We start from the raw sequence: 20,246 nt of genomic DNA, 5'->3' as shown, positions 1-20,246 counted from the left end.
AATTTAAATCTGGGTGGGACGAATCCCACCCTCTATCTGCGCCTGTGATTATGCGCCATGTTGTTGTAACTTTTTTTGAGAGACCCGCCGCCTACTTCAGCACAGAATAGTGACGTTTGTGGCTTGTTGATGACGTGTAAGTCGGATGAATGCGACCTGGCGGTTCAGACTGAAGTCGCATATGAAAAGAGCGGATAGGAATCGGAATTAGGACCACATATCCAAACGGCCTGGGTCGGATTTGAAAAAATCGGATCTGTGTCGTTCATATTGTCAATAAAAGATCGGATACAGGTCACATATGGGCGAAAAGATCGGATTTGAGTCACTTCAGCCTGCACTGTGAACGTAGCCTAATGTGCATCACAACAAGCACAGGTGTTAGTCTTCAGAATGTCCAGAAACACTCAGCACTCTGTGTCCCCCTTGTGGATGTTATAAGATATTACAGGCATGTTTCCATAGAGAACATTGTTCAGTGCTCAGAACAAATGTTCTAAACATGAGGTACATGGACATACTGTATAAGGAGACTTATAATTTGTTAAAGATTATATTATTATTATTATTATTATTATGTTTCTCACTCAGGCTCTTGCTCCAGCAAAGCTATGTATTTCTACAGCTCACTTTGCAAATGTTTATACACTTGGTTCAGAAATGCAGTATAGCTGTAGCTCATTGTCCAGACTCGTTTCAGCTGGCAGAAACTCTATAGTACCTCAGACGACCAGTCTTTACAACCATACTGAGCAGAAAAGCATCTCGGAAAGCACACAACACATCCAACCTTGAGGCAGATGGGTTAGAATAGCAGAAGGGTACATTACATTCCACTCCTGTCAGCCAAGAACAGGAATCTGAGGCTACAATGGGAATGGACTCACGCATATGAGAGTTGAACACTGGAAAGAAACTAGGTGATGTTTTTCCAATCTTTCACTGGTAGAAAACCTCCTGTGTTCTTATTAGAAATATACAAAAGAAACACACTTGTCACAAACTCTGGTCGTAGGGTAGTCTAGGAGAAAATTTCCTTTCAAGAACTTCAGCAGGGGGCAGCACGGTGGTGTAGTGGTTAGCGCTGTCGCCTCACAGCAAGAAGGTCCTGGGTTCGAGCCCCGGGGCCGGCGAGGGCCTTTCTGTGCGGAGTTTGCATGTTCTCCCCGTGTCCGCGTGGGTTTCCTCCGGGTGCGCCGGTTTCCCCCACAGTCCAAAGACATGCAGGTTAGGTTAACTGGTGACTCTAAATTGACCGTAGGTGTGAATGTGAGTGTGAATGGTTGTCTGTGTGTCAGCCCTGTGATGACCTGGCGACTTGTCCAGGGTGTACCCCGCCTTTCGCCCGTAGTCAGCTGGGATAGGCTCCAGCTTGCCTGCGACCCTGTAGAAGGATAAAGCGGCTAGAGATAATGAGATGAGATGAGAATGAACTTCAGCAGGTTGCTGTGTCATGACCCAGGTGTTTGAGATTAGATCACTCAGGTAGACAGGGGCAAGAAAAAGAGGAGAGAAAATGCCCTTTGCTCAGGCAACTCAATTATTTCCTCCTGATCACTGTTGTTTCTGGTGTGTGTGCAGTTGGAGCTGGAGAGGGCACGGGCTGAGCGTCTGGAGCGTGAATGTCACTCACTTTCCACCCAGCTGGACGAGAACCAGGCACAGCAGCAACAGCTCTCTTCTAACCTGGCTAAGGAATGCCAGCGTGCCAGTGCCCAAGCCCAGGAAGAGAGTGAACGTGTCACCCAGCTGTGCAGGCAGCTGGAGCAGGAACGCAGTGCCACGCAGAGTCTGCAAGGAGAACTGGAGCAGGAGAAGGCACGTGCACTGCAAACGGAGGCCAGAGTTGAGCGCCAGCTGGCTGAGTTCGACACGGAGTGTGAGCAGATGAGAGCAAAGCTGCGCAAAGAAGAAAACCACAGCAGAGAACTGCAAGAGCTGATCGAGCACCTCAGGAAAGAGCTGGAGGATGTGACGGAGCAGGAGAAAAAATGGAGAGAAACAGTGAAGGAGGAAAAGAAAGCAGCAGAAAAGCAGCCGAAAGCAGTGTCAGCTTCTGCAGCCTGCCAGACTGAGCCAGATGGGAAGGTGGTGAGCACTGAAAAATCTCAACGGCTGAGACTTAATGGGCATCAGCTGCGTAAAGAGAGCGAGTCTTCAGAAGAGAAAAGCACTGAAAACGGAGGAGTAGAGAACGGAGGAGCTCTGAGCTCACCTGTGCATGCGCTGCAGTCTCTCTCTCCCAGCAGCACGGCCTGCTCATCACTCTCCTCCTCGCCATGCTCCTCGCCCGTCCTAGCCAAGCGCTTGGTGTCATTGGGCAGCTGCAGCCCCACGTACCCATCATCCTACCAGGCGAGCGTCAACCAGCGCTTCCATGCTGCCAGACACAAGTTCCAGCAGCAGGCTGAGCAAGGAGGAGCGATGCCCCTGTCACCTCGTGAGCTTTCACCCACGTCAACACCAGTGCCCCCTCAATCTGAGAACTCCACTGCCAAGCAGATGGCTCGCAACACTGTCACACAGGTGCTGTCACGCTTCACCAGCCAACAAGCAGCAAGCAAAGCACCTGCTCCTAACAGCTCACCGTTTGGCACTGATTACCGTACACTCGCAACAGCCTCCTCACCCACCAGCAAAGGCTCATGTCCTCTGTCGCCTGGCATCCGCTCGCCCATAATCCCCCGTGGAGAGAGAAGCTTCGCATCCCCCGTCGGCCAGAAGAAGCCTGGCACGAACCAGAATCCAGGCTCACCCGTATCTGCATCCTCGCCTCACTCTTCTCACTTCCCTGAGCTCTCAAATAGCTGCGGTATCAGCAGCACACAGGAAGGCACCAAAGAGCTCGACTTGCTCATGTCCAAATCCAGCTAACCACTAACAACAGACAAGCTTTCACCACTTAAACTCCATTTAAATTTAGCACTAGGCTTTAATAGGAAACTGGTGTTCTGGAAACTGTGTACTTCAGTGAAGTCTGAAATGGCTTGAAGCACTAAGCAAAACAAAAAGGACATCACGACAGCCAAAACAACTCGCACATACTAAACCTTCCGATTAACTAATGAGTCAAATCAAACACTGATTTTTTTTTTGGAGTGTTGGAACGGTGGAGCTTACCAAACTATAGAAATCCAGCTAACCACAAGCTAAATCCACAAATAGCTCAAATTAAAGGGCCTAATCCATATGCAGCGCCTCTCATCTCCACCCTCCACTCTCGTCCCTCGTCTAACAGATTACAGAGCACTGAAAAACACTCACATTTGCACTCCTGTATTCCTTTACGCTCCAAATCCACACATTAAAAAACAAAAAAAAACCCTTTTTAGATCTGTGAGAGGCAGAGCGGTGGACACAGGCTCTTTCTTCTACTGTAGACACTACGCAAGCAAGACAACATTTATTTAAATGTCCTTTTTTAGTTAATACATTATTCTATAATCAGCTTGTATATTGAGATTTTATTTATCCCTATCATGTTTCTATCATGCTCCTAAGTGGGAAGAAATGTTATTTAAAAAAAAAAAAAAACTGACTAAATTAAACAGCAATAATTAATGATGCATTCTCAGGTGATCGATTAATAGTTAATAAGAATAACCAGGAAAGGATCACATTAGTTGTATGTATCAAATATATACTATGATAACTATTTCCAAGTCGTAGAACAAATTGCACTTTGAATATATTAAACCCTCCTGCTTTCACTGGATATGGAAAACGTCACCTTTTCTCACAGTTGGGAAGAAAAATGCTTTTGCAAGCTACGTGTGGAAGAATATTTCATAATATTAGCACAGAGAATTCAAGATAGTAAAGTACTCGAATGGTGTGCTGATATACCATTTACTATAGTAATGTACAGTTTGAAACCCAAGTGTTTGTGACACTGAGGATGTAGTTTTCTGCTGCTCTTACGGTATTAGAAAAATGAGAATTTACAAAAACTAATGTGTGTAGGAGTATTACGATCACAGCTCTGATCCAGCAGCAGTCTGCCTGTCGAATTTGCTGAGATGCAACCGTGCGCCTTTGGCAAGTTCGTAAACAGTACATAAGCTACAGATGAATGAGCTAATCACCTAATGTTAGCCAGCTAGGTAAAAGTTTTACTTGAAAAGAAAAGTCACACTGCTGTAATCTCAGAACAAACATAGGGGCTTTCCACAAGGCTGTGCGCATCTCCGGTGCTAAGGGTAGTAAGCTAGCTAGCTAGCTAGAATAAAGTGTAAAGAACAAAACGATCTTGTTTGGTCGATAAAAGATATGTACTGATAGATTTAACAGCTTGAAGGATCAAAATACACAGAAACATACCAAACACAACTAGTTGTGAATCTATCCACTTGATAGCTATCTTTATCATTTTCGGAAAAAAAAAAAAACTTTAATGTAATATAAGTTCCACAAATCCATATAGAATCAATCAAGCAAACATGATAATGCTAGCTTCCCAACAAATTAAATGAATGAATGCGTTATCTGTTCAGCAAGAGAAAAAAAAGCTGCAACTCTTGGATCAGTCCTGAATCTATTTTCCTTTTTGCCTACATTGATTCTTTCCTCTGATTGGCTGCCTGTCACTGATGTAGTCCGATTTCTTTCGTGCCTAAAGTTGGGCCGTGATGGTCCCTGTGTCCGAAATCGCTCACTCGTTCACTACTCCCTACTCCCTATATAGGGAATTACTATATAGAGGACTATATAGTGAGCTCATTGGTAAAATGAAAAAAGGCTTTCGGACACTAGTCCATCGCGCTGGTATTTACATCATTATTGTCACACAATTAAAACGTGCCATATCAGTCGGCTGGTGGGTTTTCAAAATAATAAATCCATGCATGTATTTTTGTGATAAATCCATATTATACCGAGCGCATTTCCCACATTAATCATTACAAAGTATCTGCATCTTTCAGTTTTTTTAAATCAAGGCTGAATACTTTCTTCTTTGCCACTGACTTTTATGAAATCAAATTTGGGACTTTTAATTTTATTTCTTTCAGTGTGACCGCAATGCATGATGGGATACATTGCTTTGGTTAGTGACCATCGGTTGTACACTACTTTTCGTGATGCATTGTTGGACACTTTGAGTGCACTATACAGGGTGTAAATAATCCTCACTGAGGTTTCGGACAGCACTACAAAATGGTGTCCCCACTATATAGTGCCCTATATAGTGAGTAGGGAGCGATTCCGGACATGGGGGATGATTGACATAACCATACTGGCAAATGAGGGCGGCACGGTGGTGTAGTGGTTAGCACTGTCGCCTCACAGCAAGAAGGTCCGGGTTCGAGCCCTGTGGCCGGCGAGGGCCTTTCTGTGTGGAGTTTGCATGTTCTCCCCGTGTCCGCGTGGGTTTCCTCCGGGTGCTCCGGTTTCCCCCACAATCCAAAGACATGCAGGTTAGATTAACTGGTGACTCTAAATTGACCGTAGGTGTGAATGTGAGTGTGAATGATTGTCTGTGTCTATGTGTCAGCCCTGTGATGACCTGGCGACTTGTCCAGGGTGTACCCCGCCTTTCGCCCATAGTCAGCTGGGATAGGCTCCAGCTTGCCTGCGACCCTGTAGAACAGGATAAAGCGGCTAGAGATAATGAGATGAGATACTGGTGCATGAGATACTGATGCATGCAGACATTTCCAGCCAAATTCCAACCAGACACAACACTCACCATGTGTACACTCACAAAATATTCCAGTTTTTGTCCTTATTTGGAAAAATACAATATTCCTATTAAGCAGTTTACACGGCTATTGAAAACGAATATTCCACCAATGTTCCTGTTTACATGCAGCCGTGTATACTCCGATTGTCTAGTAGCTTTGTGTATAGCCCACAGATCTGAGCATAAACAGGCAAGAGGTCATGTGTCGCAAACTGCATAAAACCCCCAATTATGATGTATACAATACATTCGGAATATGCATGTCCAAAGAACACTCCTAAAACCCGAATAATATCAGCATATCCTACATCTTAAGCAGAAAATGCTAAATTCGGAATATCCAAATGAAATTTGCTGTTTACATGACCTGTCTCAGGGTGGCACAGTGGTGTAGTGGTTAGCACTGTCGTCTCACAGCAAGAAGGTCCTGGGTTCGAGCCCAGCAGCCGACGAGGGTCTTTCTGTGTGGAGTTTGCTCCGGTTTCCCCCACAGTTCAAAGATATGCAGGTTAGGCTAATTGGTGGCTCTAAATTGACTGTAGGTGTGCATGTGAGTAAATGGTTGTTTGTTTCTGTGTCAGCCCTGCAATGATCTGCCGACTTATCCAGGGTGTACCCTGCCTCTCACCCATAGTCAGCTGGGATAGGCTCCAGCTTGCCCATGACCCTGTAGGACAGGATAAGTGGCTACAGACAATGGATGGATGGATGGTAGTTTGTCTCTATGTGTCAGCCCTGCGATGACCTGGCGACCTGTCTGTAGTCAGCTGGGATAGGCTCCAGCTTGCCCGTGACCCTGTACAGGATAAGTGGCGATAGATGGATGGACGACCTGTCTCAAAACTTCAAATATTGTCATATTCGGAATAATAGTGGAATATCAGTGTGCATGTAAATGTACTGACTGAGTTTTTTAAAGATTATAAAATCCTACACTATAGGTTTAAGCTGTTAAAGAAATTGGAAAATATATCAGGATGCGTTATTGATTCACTGTCTTGACGAAACCTAGTTTTGTATGCACTAACAATGATTAAATTAAACCAAGTTTAGAGCTATTATTTTGTGATTTGCCAATGAAGGAAAATAGCAATAACTTTGGTCTTAAAAATAATTGGCCTAAAAACTTCATTATTGTTCCCTGATCTATCATTTATGCTGTTATTCTGAGAATTTAAGATTGAAATTCAGATTAATTTTAAATGCATTTCAGGTAATAGAGTAACAGGATTAAAGTTAAATTGACTGAAAAACTAGATCCAGTCTCTTTGGTGGTTTAAGGCAGCTGGGTGATTTAATTCAGACTAAAACTTAATCTTCGTTGGACTAAATTTAATCATGCTGAAAAAGCTAAAGAACTTGCTCTTGTAAGCAGAGAACAGTCTGCAGAAACTGACGAGCAGATCTGCTTCTGTTCTAAGCAGAACAGAAAAACACTACAACTAGTGTTTAATCAATTAGTTGCCTCTGGTATGTTAGAACAGGGAAATGAGCAAACATCGCCCTCTAGTGTCAGGAAAACGCTCTTACTCCATTTAACATTAGCCTTCAGCATGTGAAGGAACACTGCATTTTTCCACTTTCAGCTACAAGTTGTGGTCAAGAGTCAAGTTCTAGGAAAATACTCCCTCCAAATAATGTATGAAGCTTGAACTAGTCAGCCAGGTGGGTAGTAAATGCTCAGTGTACATAAAAATCTAGCATGTGATTTAAAACATTATATAAAAAAACCAAACATATTATCTGAAAAAAAAATATTTAAGAACTAAAAGACAAGGCTTTCCTGCATGCTTTTCCACTCCCCATGTGATCATGTAAAAATGCAACAGGAATTTTGACTCATGTACACAATTTGATTCACATTATATAGCATTAACTTCATAAAGAATTGTATGTAGTAGTTTGTCCAAGATACTAGAAATAGCATATTAGGAATGAAAGTTACTCATTAGATAAATAAAAGCACAAATGGGTGAGCGAGAATGGCTCTTGGTCATTTTAAACTCAAACCATCTCTAGGGCCGTGTAATAGACATGAGACTTAAAAAAAAAAAAAAACTGCCACTGAATGGAGTGTTGTACATGATTGCTTCATGTTTAGAGACTTACCATCCTTTCACTTTTCTTGTTAAAGGACACTTAAATTGGATGCAAACTGAACTTTTAAACACCCTTCAGACTGATGTCTAACCTGTGAACAGCACTCACATGGTTCTCTTTGTCTTATAAACTCCATGTTTCCTTCTTGTCCGATACCTCAAAGTCCTTACTGTACTTTTTTGTCCAGTGCAAACCTGGGCTTATACTACTGTACTTGTTTTTGTGACTTTTTAATGAACCTGTTCATCTTGAAGATGATGGATATGATTTTACCCAGTGTTCTTAACAAGAATTGCTCCACACTGTAAAAAAAAAAAAATTTTTTTTTTAATACATGGGAAAATAAAACCTTTTGGAGCTCAGCTTATAACGTGTAAACGTGTCCTGGTTTTTCCATTTAATCTCCATTCATCTTTAGTAACCATTCTATCCTGGTAAGGGCCGCGGTGGGTCCGGAGCCTTTCCCAGGAACATTAAATGCAAAACAGGATTCCACTTCATGATGGTAATTTAAATGAGTTTCTGGTAGAGTAACAGGATTAAAGTTAAACTTGCTGAAAAACAAGACCCAAGTTATTTGGTGGTTTAATGTAGCTGGGTGATTTAATTCAGACTAAAGCTTAATCTTTGCTGGTGGAACCTAGTGTTGGACTACTTATCCACAATTTATTACACATAAAATGTTGCACATCTCAGATTTGACTGAGTCCCAATGCGACACATTGCACCACTGTGCCTCCATGCATTTAATCTTTAAAATTAAATATTTTTGATCTGCTCAGGCTTAAGAGTACCATTCTGGACCAAAGTTTTACTCAAGTCTTAAATCACCTCAAATGCACAACACTGTTACCTTGCTAATTGGAGACTTACCGTTGAGGACTACCAGAGTTTATTACAGTATAAAGGACACTTCAGCGACTCAAAGCAGTCCAGTCAAGTCTAGGTTATTACACTGAACACTTTCATTAAAGCCAGTCTCCGCTGAGTCAAGGAGCTACAAACAGACCCCTGAAAGAGGAAAAACGTTCCAGACAGTTTCAGTCATCAGTTTGGTGCCAATTCTTTATTACCTGTGAGTAGCATAGACTTTGCTAAAATCAGCATAAGAGCTTTGTTACAGGACAGAGAGAGACATAGAGGTGATGTGAGAGTGATATTATACAGTGTAACAATGCTTCTGTGTTCAGGGTGAATTTTACAGTGGTGAAGCACTGAACAGTACCATGACATGAACATGCGACAGCAACACTGATGACGCCCCCTTCGGTTCCAGGACAGCAGAGTGCATAGAACAACTCCGAATTGCTGTTTGCATTGTAAGAATCATTCAATTCTGGACACCCCAAAGCGCACAGGATGCCTACAACAAAACAGTGCTAATGTGGGTTTTAAGGACTGCTTAGTAAAATATAACATCTGTATGTATAAATATGAAACTCAGAATTAACAGGGATTTCTCTGCCATTGGAAAAAGGACTTTTTTTTTTGTTTGTTTTGTTTTCTTGATTCAGGAATCCGTACATATTTTGAATGTCTTTTTTTGGGAGGGTTTAGTTACAGGTGGAAGGAGGTACTAAGAGTGAAGCATTAAGACAAAGACCAATTCCAACACTCAGACACAAGCCTTCTCTCTGAACGCACTCCAAGACTGAAGGAAGAGGAGGTTTGCTCCGAGTATTGTACTGCAGTCAGTAGTTACTGAGCAAGACAGACAGCAGTACTCTGCGTCTCTTAAGGACAATTAAACCATACTCACAGATGCTCCAAACCATCGCAGCTCACAACACCAAAAAAAAAAAAAAAAAAAGGAAAAAAAAAAACCCAACAAAAAAAACCCAACAACTACACTGTGCACCCTTTCAGAAGAATTTTGGATAGACAGGTCAGATGAATTCACATAAATGCAATAATGGCATTGAATTTGCCAGCAATTTAGATCCAGACTCCTTCTAAAGCTCATGTCCGACCCTCCTCCAATAGCTGAGTCCTTTTACAAACCCGAAATTGAATGGAATCACATCCTCTTAGTAATATTGATAGAGCAAGTTCCTTGACTTATTTGGTTTTTATTTTTTTTCCTGTTTTTTTTTTTCAGGGGCTGGGGGAGCAGGGGGGTCTCCCTCTGGTTAGCAAACAGCATGTGGTTTTCTTTTTGACCGGTTCTGCATTGAGAGAGGAAGAGAGCTGGAACCAGGCACGTCTTAGGCATTCTGCATCTCTTTGCCGATCTTGTAGCTGAGAATCTTGTTCCAGTCGATCTTGGTGCGGGTGACGGGGAGCTGCCTGCGCAGAGCTTTGAAGGTTGTGTCTGACATCGTCTGGTAGTTCTCACTGATGGCCGTCTATGGTGAAAAGATGAAGTGTCACTTATCTGATGTGCATCAGACCTCCTAAATACCATCTTTAGCAAACTTGCTGGGTCTATATACAAAAAGTGTTAATGAAAGCATATACCTGGTAATCATTCTCTGCATTTTCAATGATTTTTACAAACTCCTTGGCGGTTGACTCTTCATCCTGGAGATACAGAAAGAAAAAAAAAATATATATATATTGCCTCAAAACCATACATACCAAACATCTGGGGATCTAACAGCAAGGTCAAGTTAACTACCAATTCTGCCATATGTACAGTACATAGACAGGATTGAAATACTGGTGAAAACTAGAGCTGAAGTGTACAGGGTATGTGTGTTTACTCACACTGACTATGATGGAGTCCTCCACCTCTTTATGACTGACCAGTTGCACATTGCCATCTTCATAATAATGCACCTGTCACAGCACAGTCAGCAATTTAAAAAACAAAACAAGCACATACAGCCAAAAACAATCAAAATCCAAAAGGTCATTTCAGGGAAGTTAGAGAGTTCTATTGTAAATATCAGATGATAAACATCAGGTCACCTAAAGATTAAAGAGAACTGCTTTAAGATTAAATCATGCTCTGAACAAATAAAATCAGTTCTCTTATCTTGGCTATTTTTTTTTGGTGGGGGGGTGTTAGTGCTCATAACTTCACAGAAGTCTCACTTGTATAGAACTCTCACCTGGATTTTCAGCACCCCCACCACCTGAGAGGAAGACTGGTTGATGGTGAACTTCCATTCTGACCTGCAGCGCCCGTTCCTGTATGCATGTTCACACACGAGAGAGATGTGTAAATCAAAATAATGTCTGCTATGGGATATTTGTCTGTGACAGAAACCATATTAGAAGCACAACTAAATACAATATCTACAGTAAACTGAATCCAGGATTGCAAACAAATGTCAAACAGCCAATTAAAGTATATACAAGCAGAGAACTTGGGCTACATTCCTCACCAGAAGTTTTTAGGCTGAAACTGATGTCCCTCGATGCAGGCAATAATGGTCTTCTGGCCGTCCACCGTTTTTCCATATACCTGTTCAAACCCAGTAGGTTAGAAACACAAGTAAATAAGGATACTGAAGTTCTCATTTCTGCAACCAAAGTAATTTTGCAGAATGAAAGGGGTTTTTTTCCTATCCACATTCGCTGGATATGAGCAATCGCACACACCAATTGGCTACTCTACTACTAAGCTATCAGCTCATATACTGTGAGTAGAGAAAAACAAAATGGCAGAGTGTGTTGCTCAACCAACCAAGGACGAAATAAAAATACTACTCGAAAACAAAACCCCCCAAAATACAAAAGTATTTGATGGTAAGAACATTTTTTTTTAAATTTCTTAAGAATTATAGCAGCAGCATTTCTCACAAACTGCTACTGCCATTTCACCAGTTTGTTTACATTCTAAGCAGGAATTTTGTTGGCAGTTTTGTATTAAAAGTTACTTATCGAATTTGCAAAAAACAAAAAATGCGCCATTTCTCAAAATCCAGTGAATATGGATAAAATAAAACAGATATTCTACTCAGTCTCATCATACATGGCTTACAGCCATCAGCTATAAGCCACTATAAAATATGCCGAAAAAAACGAACAAAATTTTTTTACACTAACACCACTTGTGTGTGTGTGTGGGTACCGTGCACACTCCAGTAGGGTAATGCTCCTTGACGTAGGCACCAAGTGCAGTGTCACAGGCGTCTCTCCAGGAGTGCAGTGCAGTCTCACCCTGGTAAGGCTGCGGATCACTGGCCTCCTTGCGCAGGTGGTCAAAACGGAACGACCTGCGGCTCCGTGGGTCAAAGAAGCGTCCCTGACCCAAATCCCCATGCTCTGTAATCAGAACCTATGCACAGCAGGAGAGGAGGAAGTGTGTAATGAACCCATCTACATGTGCAATATTTTAGGACTCCAGCATACAGCAAAAAAGGAAGTCAGTCTATAAATGACTGAGCTTGACCATTACTACAAAACCTGTAGTACAGGATTTATAATCGCATAATAGCACAAGACAACTTCCCACATAACAGACTGCTGATTAAAGTTTCATGGAAAATAACTTAAACACTGAGCAATCCTGAGAGCAGGCTACCAGTGAGATCATGATGTATGCATAATGTGTCATTATTGGACCAGCGAAACAGGCAAACAAGAATTTCTCAAAACAAGGTCTGTAGTCCTGTGGAGGGCTTATTTAGTTCTGCATAGTCTCATGTAGTTCTGTGCTGTTTTACGTAGCACCATGGTCCTGGAGGAAGTTGTTTCTTTACACTGTGTACTGTCCCAGCTGTACAAGTGATAATAAAACCACTTGACTCGTAATAAAAATACATTTAAAAAAAAAAAAAAAAAAAAAAGGTCTCTTCTTACAAACAAAGCATAAGAATTGAAGCTCAGTGATGAAACACAAAATTACCCCCCCACACACAGGCAGAATAAGGTCTAAACAATAAATGAAATGTTCTCTAAGGAATTTAAAAGAAGGAAATCCCTGTGCACATGAATAAATTCACAGTTCTCCATATCACGGGGTCATATGACCTGCTTCTGCACTGAGTGAAGACGGAACATGTTTAAATGAAGGAGCTTTGTCCTGAGGCAAACATCCTAGATGAAGTTGTGAATATGTCTCCATTTTAATCATTACTGAAACCATTCTACACAGATTAGTATTCAACAAGGAGCCAAGCAGATCATGGTGTCACTTCATTTAGTATATTGGCCATTTTATCAGGCATCTCTCCCATATAAGCACGGCTCGAAATTCGCGGTGGTCTGGTCGCCCGAGCTGACTTAATTTGTCATTTGGCAGGTAATTCCTGTCACTAGCCAGCCCAGCTGGCTAGTTGAAAATAAAAAAAATATATATGAAGCAAAGACTCAGACACACTGTCAACTAAAGCTGCCACATATTAAGCGCGTGCCGTGTCTGTGTTAATCGATGTGTTTATCAGCAGGATGGAAAATACCGAAGAATTCCGAATCATATCGTGTACGAGTCAGGCTGTCGGTTTTTCACTACTGTGCATGCATATAACGCATCTCGTTGAATATCACGGTAATCACGTTATCAAAAATTCAATAGAAGTGGCCACATTATCGCCCATTTAAACACGTGTTTTTGTTGTTGCTTACATCTACATCTGCCAAAGCTACGTTGCAATGTGGAATTTTCTGAAAGGTGTACAGAAACCGCCAGAGACGGGGACAAAGAGACCTCGGTCAGAAGAGGAGAAAAAGGCCACCGATAAAGCGTACGAGAAGGAGAAACGACAAAGGACTTATAAGCAAACGTGGGAGCAGGGTAGGCCTTGGCTGCGATACGATTTTTATGGAATAATTAATTTTTTTTCCAAGTTGATTCCTAGTCAATATGAAGCTCCTAATGCTTTCTCCCTCATAAATGGTGAAATGCAGAAAGCATGTTGGACATATTTTGGGTGCTATAGTCATGATAGCAAGTATATTTGTTTTCAATACTCATGCACCAAGTTGCCAAGTTTTCCAATACATTATTATTTGTTGATATTGTATTATGGTGCTCTGTGTTGTTCTCATTTATGTATTTAACAACAGTATCAAAATACTCGGGTCTTGAAATAAACGCGCATGTCATGAACAATGGTAACTACTCTATCTTGTGTTATTTTTGACAGAAGTAAAATTCATACATGAACAAATTTTGGCTAGTTGATTTTCTGTTTGGCGAGTTACTTTGGAAGGTAACTAGTCCGGCTGGCTGGTGGAAAAAAACGTATGAATTTCTAGGCCTGATAAGGGTCAGGGTTCCTAACTCCAAGTCAAGTGTCACGTTCCCTGACTTTGACTGATTAAAAGTTGAATTTCCATGACCTATAATGAACAGAAAAAAAAGGCCACCTTTATCCCGAGCAGACAACAACCAGCCACAGTATTTTAAACTCATCAACTTGGGAGCTTTATTTATTAATTCACAGATGTTTTTAAAGTACAAAAATTAGTTTTCACTTCTTAGACCAAGTGAAATACTATGTGGAAAATATTACAATTTTGCCAAAATGGCAACTAAAATTTAAACATGCTACAAACAAAATTCCCCTGATATACCATGACCTGGCCCAAAATAGGATCAAATTCCCCAACTTTCCATATCTGGAATAGACTTTAAAATTCCATGATATTCCAGAAATCCCAGGACCAGTGGAAACTCTGACGGGTAAACAATTTCTGACTGTAGCTCAAACTGTCAATAGCAGTAGATGTCACCCCATAAATCAGTGAAAAGCGACCACCACAGGCCAGATATTATTTGGGTGGATGTCTATTTTCGGCACAGCAATGATACTGACACATGGTAGTTTGTGTCGTGTTGGTCTAAAATGTTTCAGGAACAGCACTATTGCTGTGTACTAGTGTTGCAGTACTTGAGACAGGTCTGGAGACCACTTTTTGAAGGTCGAGGTCACATCTTGGAATCAACCACATTTTCATTGGATCTTGTCTTGGTCTCAGACAAAGGACTTGGAATTTTATTTCAAGACCACAACTGTGGGGATATCACTAAATTGCCTGTGCACTGTGATTTATTTGCTAACATTACTGCGATGAGATGTAAAACTTCCTGCATTAAATGAAACCAATAACGTGACTCATTGCCAATTTAAAACTTGTTACTGCTAACAGCAGGCACCCCTCCCCTCCCCCCTTCACATGCACTGGTCGAGTCCTGGTCTTGACTCAGTCTCACCCTGCCTTCTTCTTGGTTTTGTATTGCTTTCAATACACTGATCTTGGTCATGACAACACTGTGTACAATCACCTACCTTGTTAGTCTACCTTGCAGGTGTACGGTTAAAAGACTATATCTAGTGCTAGTCATTTCTAACTCTTCATTGCTATCCCTTTCTGTCCAGGGGACTGCTGTTGGCCAGATATTTTGGTTCCTCAACTCAGCACAATAAGGTGTTCCCAACTTTACTGTGGTGATGGACTGGTTACAGGGGGAGGAGAAACTGTGTAAAGCAATACAGTCAGTAATTGTGAATCTGCTATGCTGTTATTGTTATTTAGGGGTGATTTTACACCTGTACTTTTTAAGCCTGGTGAAAAACTCTGGCTTGTTTCCCCCCATTGTACGATTCTTTTGTGCAGGTGTGAACACGGCAATCACACTAGGGTGTGGACCAAAACAGCAGCACCGAGACCCTTTAGAGGATGTGGTCTCGGTCTGCTTCCAAATTAACTCTGGAGTGGTTTGTTTGTCATACTACCAGCTGTAAGCCACAAGTTTGAGCTAAACAGCTCCTGTAGCCATGTGTACTTTGCATTCTGAGATGCGGCAGAGGAGTAGTAGCAACCTGAGTAGTAGTAGCAGCTGCTAGTCAGAGAATGAACTAAGGTCCCACTTGGACTAACAATGCAGAACGTCTTCTTCACAAAACATGAAGCAGTATAGCATTTGCCAAGACGTGTCCTCGAAGTGCATTTGGCATTCTGCTACCAAAATCAACACTAGTAATTTTGGAAAATTATATGCATATCCAAAGCAACCATTAAATCCTATACTAATTTCCTTTAACAAACATCATGTTGTAAAACTAATCCAGCATGGTGCACTTGTATGAAAAAGTTATGTATCTGATACGCAGGCCAGCCATTGTAGGTACACAGGCTAAGTGTAGTACATTATAAACAACTCTTACCAGCTCCTCCGAATTCTCCAGTTTTACTGGGGTAAATTGATCCATGTTATACTGAGCAAAGGCACTGTGAGAGAAGGAGAGAGAGGAAAAATGAGACGAGGCAATATTCCTAGGCTTAAAGAGTAATATTAGGAGTGACCCACAACACTTACTGCGCTGCCCCCTCCCTGAGGAGGTTGTCATTGTTGAGGAGAAGCCGCACATCTGTACAAAAAAAACAATATTTTCTTAATAAAAGCCAGTGATTGCTCGACTTTTACAGTCAAACAGGCACAGCCATGCAGATAACTCAAAGTAAGATTCAACATTGGAGAAAACAAACAAACAAACAAACAAAAAAAAACAAAACATAAGTTGATGTTTCACTCATGTCACAGACACGTCAGGACACCTTCAGGGTGAATAGATGTTTCTATAGGATACTGATGACGTGGAACCTAAGATTATTTGTAAAAGCTACACTGTTCATTATCCCACTAAACACCCTGTGGGACTACAGCAGTACGCACTTACCGTTGAAGACTTCATTGAACTCGCCTGGTGGAGCATGGGTAACAAAATTAGCTGCTATGCGGACCTGCACAAAAAAATCATTTTTAAAAATTGAAATATTGCATAAATCTCTCTTATAGCAATGACTCTTCAAGAACAGTTACTCTAGTCACACTGTTCATGTCCCAAGGGTGTGCAGAGTTAATAAACAGAATTTGCTGGAATCTCACAGAGAAAGAAAGGCATTATGCTCTTCCTGAAGTTTTGCACACACTACCGAGGCCAAATCCACACGAACACTGATAACCAGAAAACGTACTTTTAAATCAGTTTTGTTGTTCCATCCACAGTAAACAGTGTTTCAGATCACCAAATACTAAAATCACTAATGTGGAGAACTCTGAAATGCTATTTTTGCATTGTAGTATCAATAAGTGTGTGTTTTTTTTTTTTTAAAGATTTTTGAAAATACTGGCACATGTTTGTCATGTCCAGAATGCCTAAAGGGTGGAATCTACAGCAGCACTGTTTTCTGCGTTAGACATTTTAATTTCCTGCTTGACTGCTCTGTGTAGTACACTGGCGATGCTAGGGCAGGCAAGAAAGTGTTATGTTCATGTTGTCAAAACAAAAAGGCCATGGGTTAGACACCCAGCATACATGTCCAGCATGTAGTTGTCTATCATTTCTTGTTTCACTGAGAAATGGAATGATGTGGCTAAAGCACAAAAACAGCATTGTTGAAGTTACTCATGTTAGTGTGGACTAAAGCTAAGTTTTTTTTTAAGCATCTAGATTGTCAGACAGCTCATTTAAAAAAAAAAAAAAAATTAAAAAATAAATGGGGGGGGGGGGGGGGGGGGGGCATTTTCATACATGTTGAGGAAGTGAGCACAACAGTGTACAGCCTCCCAAACCAGTGAGACAAACAAAGAGGAAATGACCAAATTGGGAAAAGACTGGATTCAAAATAATCGCCACGGGAGGGGGGAGGGGGAATCTGTTTTGAGAACTGGGTTTCTGTAGCATTCGCTTGGAGGGTTATTTTTATTTTACTTTCATCAGTAATAATCTTTATAAATTAAAGAAGTTGGATCCCTTGATTTCTATGTATCGACATGAACACAATTTTCTTGACGTTGTAGGGGTCTTTGTCTTCTGTATGACACAACTTCAATTATTTCAAACAGCACACATGCACACTGAGGGTGAAGATGTATATTTAGGGTTAGTGAAAGACCACGGCATCCAAAATCAGTGATGTGCCCACACAGAGTAACTGCTCAAAGGTGTTTAAGTTTCAAGACTCATATTACCCCTCCCTCCCCCCCCCCCTCTGTCTACTCTACACTCAGTATTAACCAAAGAGCTGAACAGATTTCTACTCAACTATGAAAGTGCAGTAGCACTTCCTCTCTTCAATCTCCAGATGCACAAAGGAGGACTCAGACCGGACCCTAACTGAAACGTACAACAGGCCACAGTCAAGCTATGCATTAACCTCATACTGAGTTTGTGTTTATGTGAAGGAACAAAACGTGAACAAGTAAAGCTAGTGGTGTAAAAACAGGTTTCTCGACGTAACATGTTGAAATCTGGTGGCTCAAGATGGAAGCTTGTGCTTCATGCTTCAATGGAGATAAAAAGAGTGAATGCACCTGGTAACTCTCAGGTCCTAATGCATATATTAAGCAAGTTATACATCTGTTTTGAAAATCACTAGGCAAGTTTTACACTACCGTTCAAAAGTTTGGGGTCACCCAGACAATTGTGTTTTCCATGAAAAGACACTTTTATTTACCACCATAAGTTGTAAAATGAATAGAAAAAATATAGTCAAGACATTTTTCTGGCCATTGTGAGCATTTAATCGACCCCACAAATGTGATGCTCCAGAAACTCAATCTGCTCAAAGGAAGGTCAGTTTTATAGCTTCTCTAAAGAGCTCAACTGTTTTCAGCTGTGCTAACATGATTGTACAAGGGTTTTCTAATCATCCATTAGCCTTCTGAGGCAATGAGCAAACACATTGTACCATTAGAACACTGGAGTGAGAGTTGCTGGAAATGGGCCTCTATACACCTATGGAGATATTGCACCAAAAACCAGACATTTGCAGCTAGAATAGTCATTTACCACATTAGCAATGTATAGAGTGGATTTCTGATTAGTTTAAAGTGAACTTCATTGAAAAGAACAGTGCTTTTCTTTCAAAAATAAGGAAATTTCAAAGTGACCCCAAACTTTTGAACGGTAGTGTATATGTATACAGCTTAGCAGTTCATGTGCCACACTACTGCCATGGCAAGTTTGGGTTTTCAATTAATAATAATAATAATAATAATAATAATAATAATAATAAAAATCACCCTGATGCATAAACTAGCACTGAGTCGTAATAAAAATAATTACTACAAGGTGTGCTTACATTTACCAAAGACACTTTTTTAATCTAAAGTGACTTATAAGGAATAAATCAGTTAAGTGTTAAGAGCCCTAAAGATGTAGTTAGATCTCAGTGCATGTATTTGCAAGCAACTACTAGACAAAATGTTTCAACATTTATTCATTTATACACAAAGCTAGGTGCTTGTGGTTTTCTGTAATTATACACCAGCTATAGTCAGGAAACTTAGGACACAGACTAAGTGTTGTGTGTTACTTCCTAGAAACACATCCTGCTAATGGCTGTATGCAAGTCTTTCAGACGCCATGACAAACCAAACAAGCTGCACTGTTATTTGCACAAGCTGGCAGCTAACCCACAAGCTGGCCAAGTCAATCAAAGTAAATTTATTTATAATAGAAACGCTTTAGTTTGCTAGTTTAGGAGTAAATCTGTAATAATATTCGGTCACTGGACGGGCTGTATATTTAAAAAAAAAAAAAAAAAAAGTTACAAGCACTCCATGTTTGCAACTAGTTTCTCAGCGAAATCAAACCCTACAGTAGAGTGAGAACAGAGACGACTATTTATGGCAGCTAGCTAGCTAGCGACTCGACGCTATGCTACTTCCTGTACAGTTAGTCATTTTGACAAGTTAAGCGAGCTAACGCCCGGCTAACAACTTCAGCTCAGACGCGTTCAATCAAAGCACCGATTCCGAACCACTCAATTCATAAACAAAAAAGATATTCAGCCACATCCAATGCCGGACAGACCATTTGAAACAACTGCCATATAAAATCAAGTTCTAAATAAAGATGAATAACTCCTTCGTTAGCAAAACAAGGACTGTTTACTACTAGGCTGGGCATTCCCGAAACGGGCAGCTACTGTGTAGCTTCCTGTGTAAGCTAACTCAAGCGCTAGCCGGCTAAACGCGCTCAGATTTCTATCAAAATATCAACATAATTAACACGAGTTACTAGATATCACTTGAGTAGCTGCAGAATATGTTGTATAATACTTTCCATGTCTTTTTAAAGACGCTAAATTAAAGAAAAAGCGTTTACCTTCTCCTCGTCGGAGAGCGGTTCCTCAAAGTCGGTCATCTTAGCTCTAGCAGACCAGCCTCAAAACGCAATGCATCCTGGGTAGCAGCCTGTCACGGCCATTACCATAATAGGTCAGGAGAATCTGATTGGTCCAGAGAGGCAGTGAAGCTCATTACTATCAGAGTGGTCTGTTAAAAATGAAACTAAAATAACGGAGAGATTATATACAATAAAATGAAGCTCTTTGGCGTCACCTTACCTACTCTAAAATTATTTCATTTGAGTGAAAGTCGAGCTTTATAAACAAAATATATATTTCTCTTTCTCTCGATACCAAGAAAATATCTAAACACAGCGCGGTGGAGTTCTCCAATCTGATTGGTCAAAGATGATGATGATGATGATGATTATTATTATTTAATGGCAGCTCTGACAATAGTCATATCACAGGTGTATATTAAAAAGTCTTCGTTTAT

The 20,246-nt window shown here is 41.0% G+C and overlaps 2 protein-coding genes across 3 annotated transcripts in view; one reads left to right on the top strand and one right to left on the bottom strand.

Moving 5' to 3' along the window:
* The window catches only part of cttnbp2nlb (CTTNBP2 N-terminal like b), a 62,215-nt gene extending 52,590 nt beyond the window's left edge, over window positions 1–9,625 (top strand). For both annotated transcript variants that reach the window (XM_060932156.1, XM_060932157.1), the window contains exon 5: window positions 1,582–9,625. In XM_060932156.1, coding sequence (XP_060788139.1) covers window positions 1,582–2,874 — 1,293 coding nt within the window. In that variant the 3' untranslated portion in view covers window positions 2,875–9,625. The remainder of the gene's footprint in view (window positions 1–1,581) is intronic.
* On the bottom strand, window positions 8,828–19,862 carry capza1b (capping actin protein of muscle Z-line subunit alpha 1b). Its single transcript, XM_060932159.1, has 10 exons — window positions 19,789–19,862; window positions 16,354–16,417; window positions 15,993–16,044; window positions 15,841–15,904; window positions 11,799–12,005; window positions 11,110–11,189; window positions 10,834–10,912; window positions 10,487–10,558; window positions 10,238–10,300; window positions 8,828–10,125 (listed from the first exon to the last, which is right to left on the bottom strand). Exons 1-10 carry the CDS (start codon window positions 19,825–19,827, stop codon window positions 9,985–9,987), a joined length of 861 nt encoding a protein of 286 aa, XP_060788142.1. The 5' UTR covers window positions 19,828–19,862; the 3' UTR covers window positions 8,828–9,984.
* Window positions 19,863–20,246: the final 384 nt, after the last annotated feature.

This window comes from Neoarius graeffei, chromosome 10 (genome assembly GCF_027579695.1).
Source record: "Neoarius graeffei isolate fNeoGra1 chromosome 10, fNeoGra1.pri, whole genome shotgun sequence".
NCBI lineage: Eukaryota > Metazoa > Chordata > Actinopteri > Siluriformes > Ariidae > Neoarius > Neoarius graeffei.
This window is presented reverse-complemented; position numbering and strand designations above follow the sequence as displayed.

What these genes read in the sequence shown, in the direction of transcription:
- capza1b (XM_060932159.1), bottom strand. Translation starts at nt 19,827, where the DNA reads ATGACCGACTTTGAGGAACCGCTCTCCGACGAGGAGAAG. An exon ending in TGGAGAATTCGGAGGAGCTG is followed by an intron (nt 12,006 to 15,840) that starts GTAAGAGTTGTT and finishes TGCTGTGCATAG; the next exon opens with GTTCTGATTACAGAGCATGG. An exon ending in TTTCAGCCTAAAAACTTCTG is followed by an intron (nt 10,913 to 11,109) that starts GTGAGGAATGTA and finishes ACATGCATACAG; the next exon opens with GAACGGGCGCTGCAGGTCAG.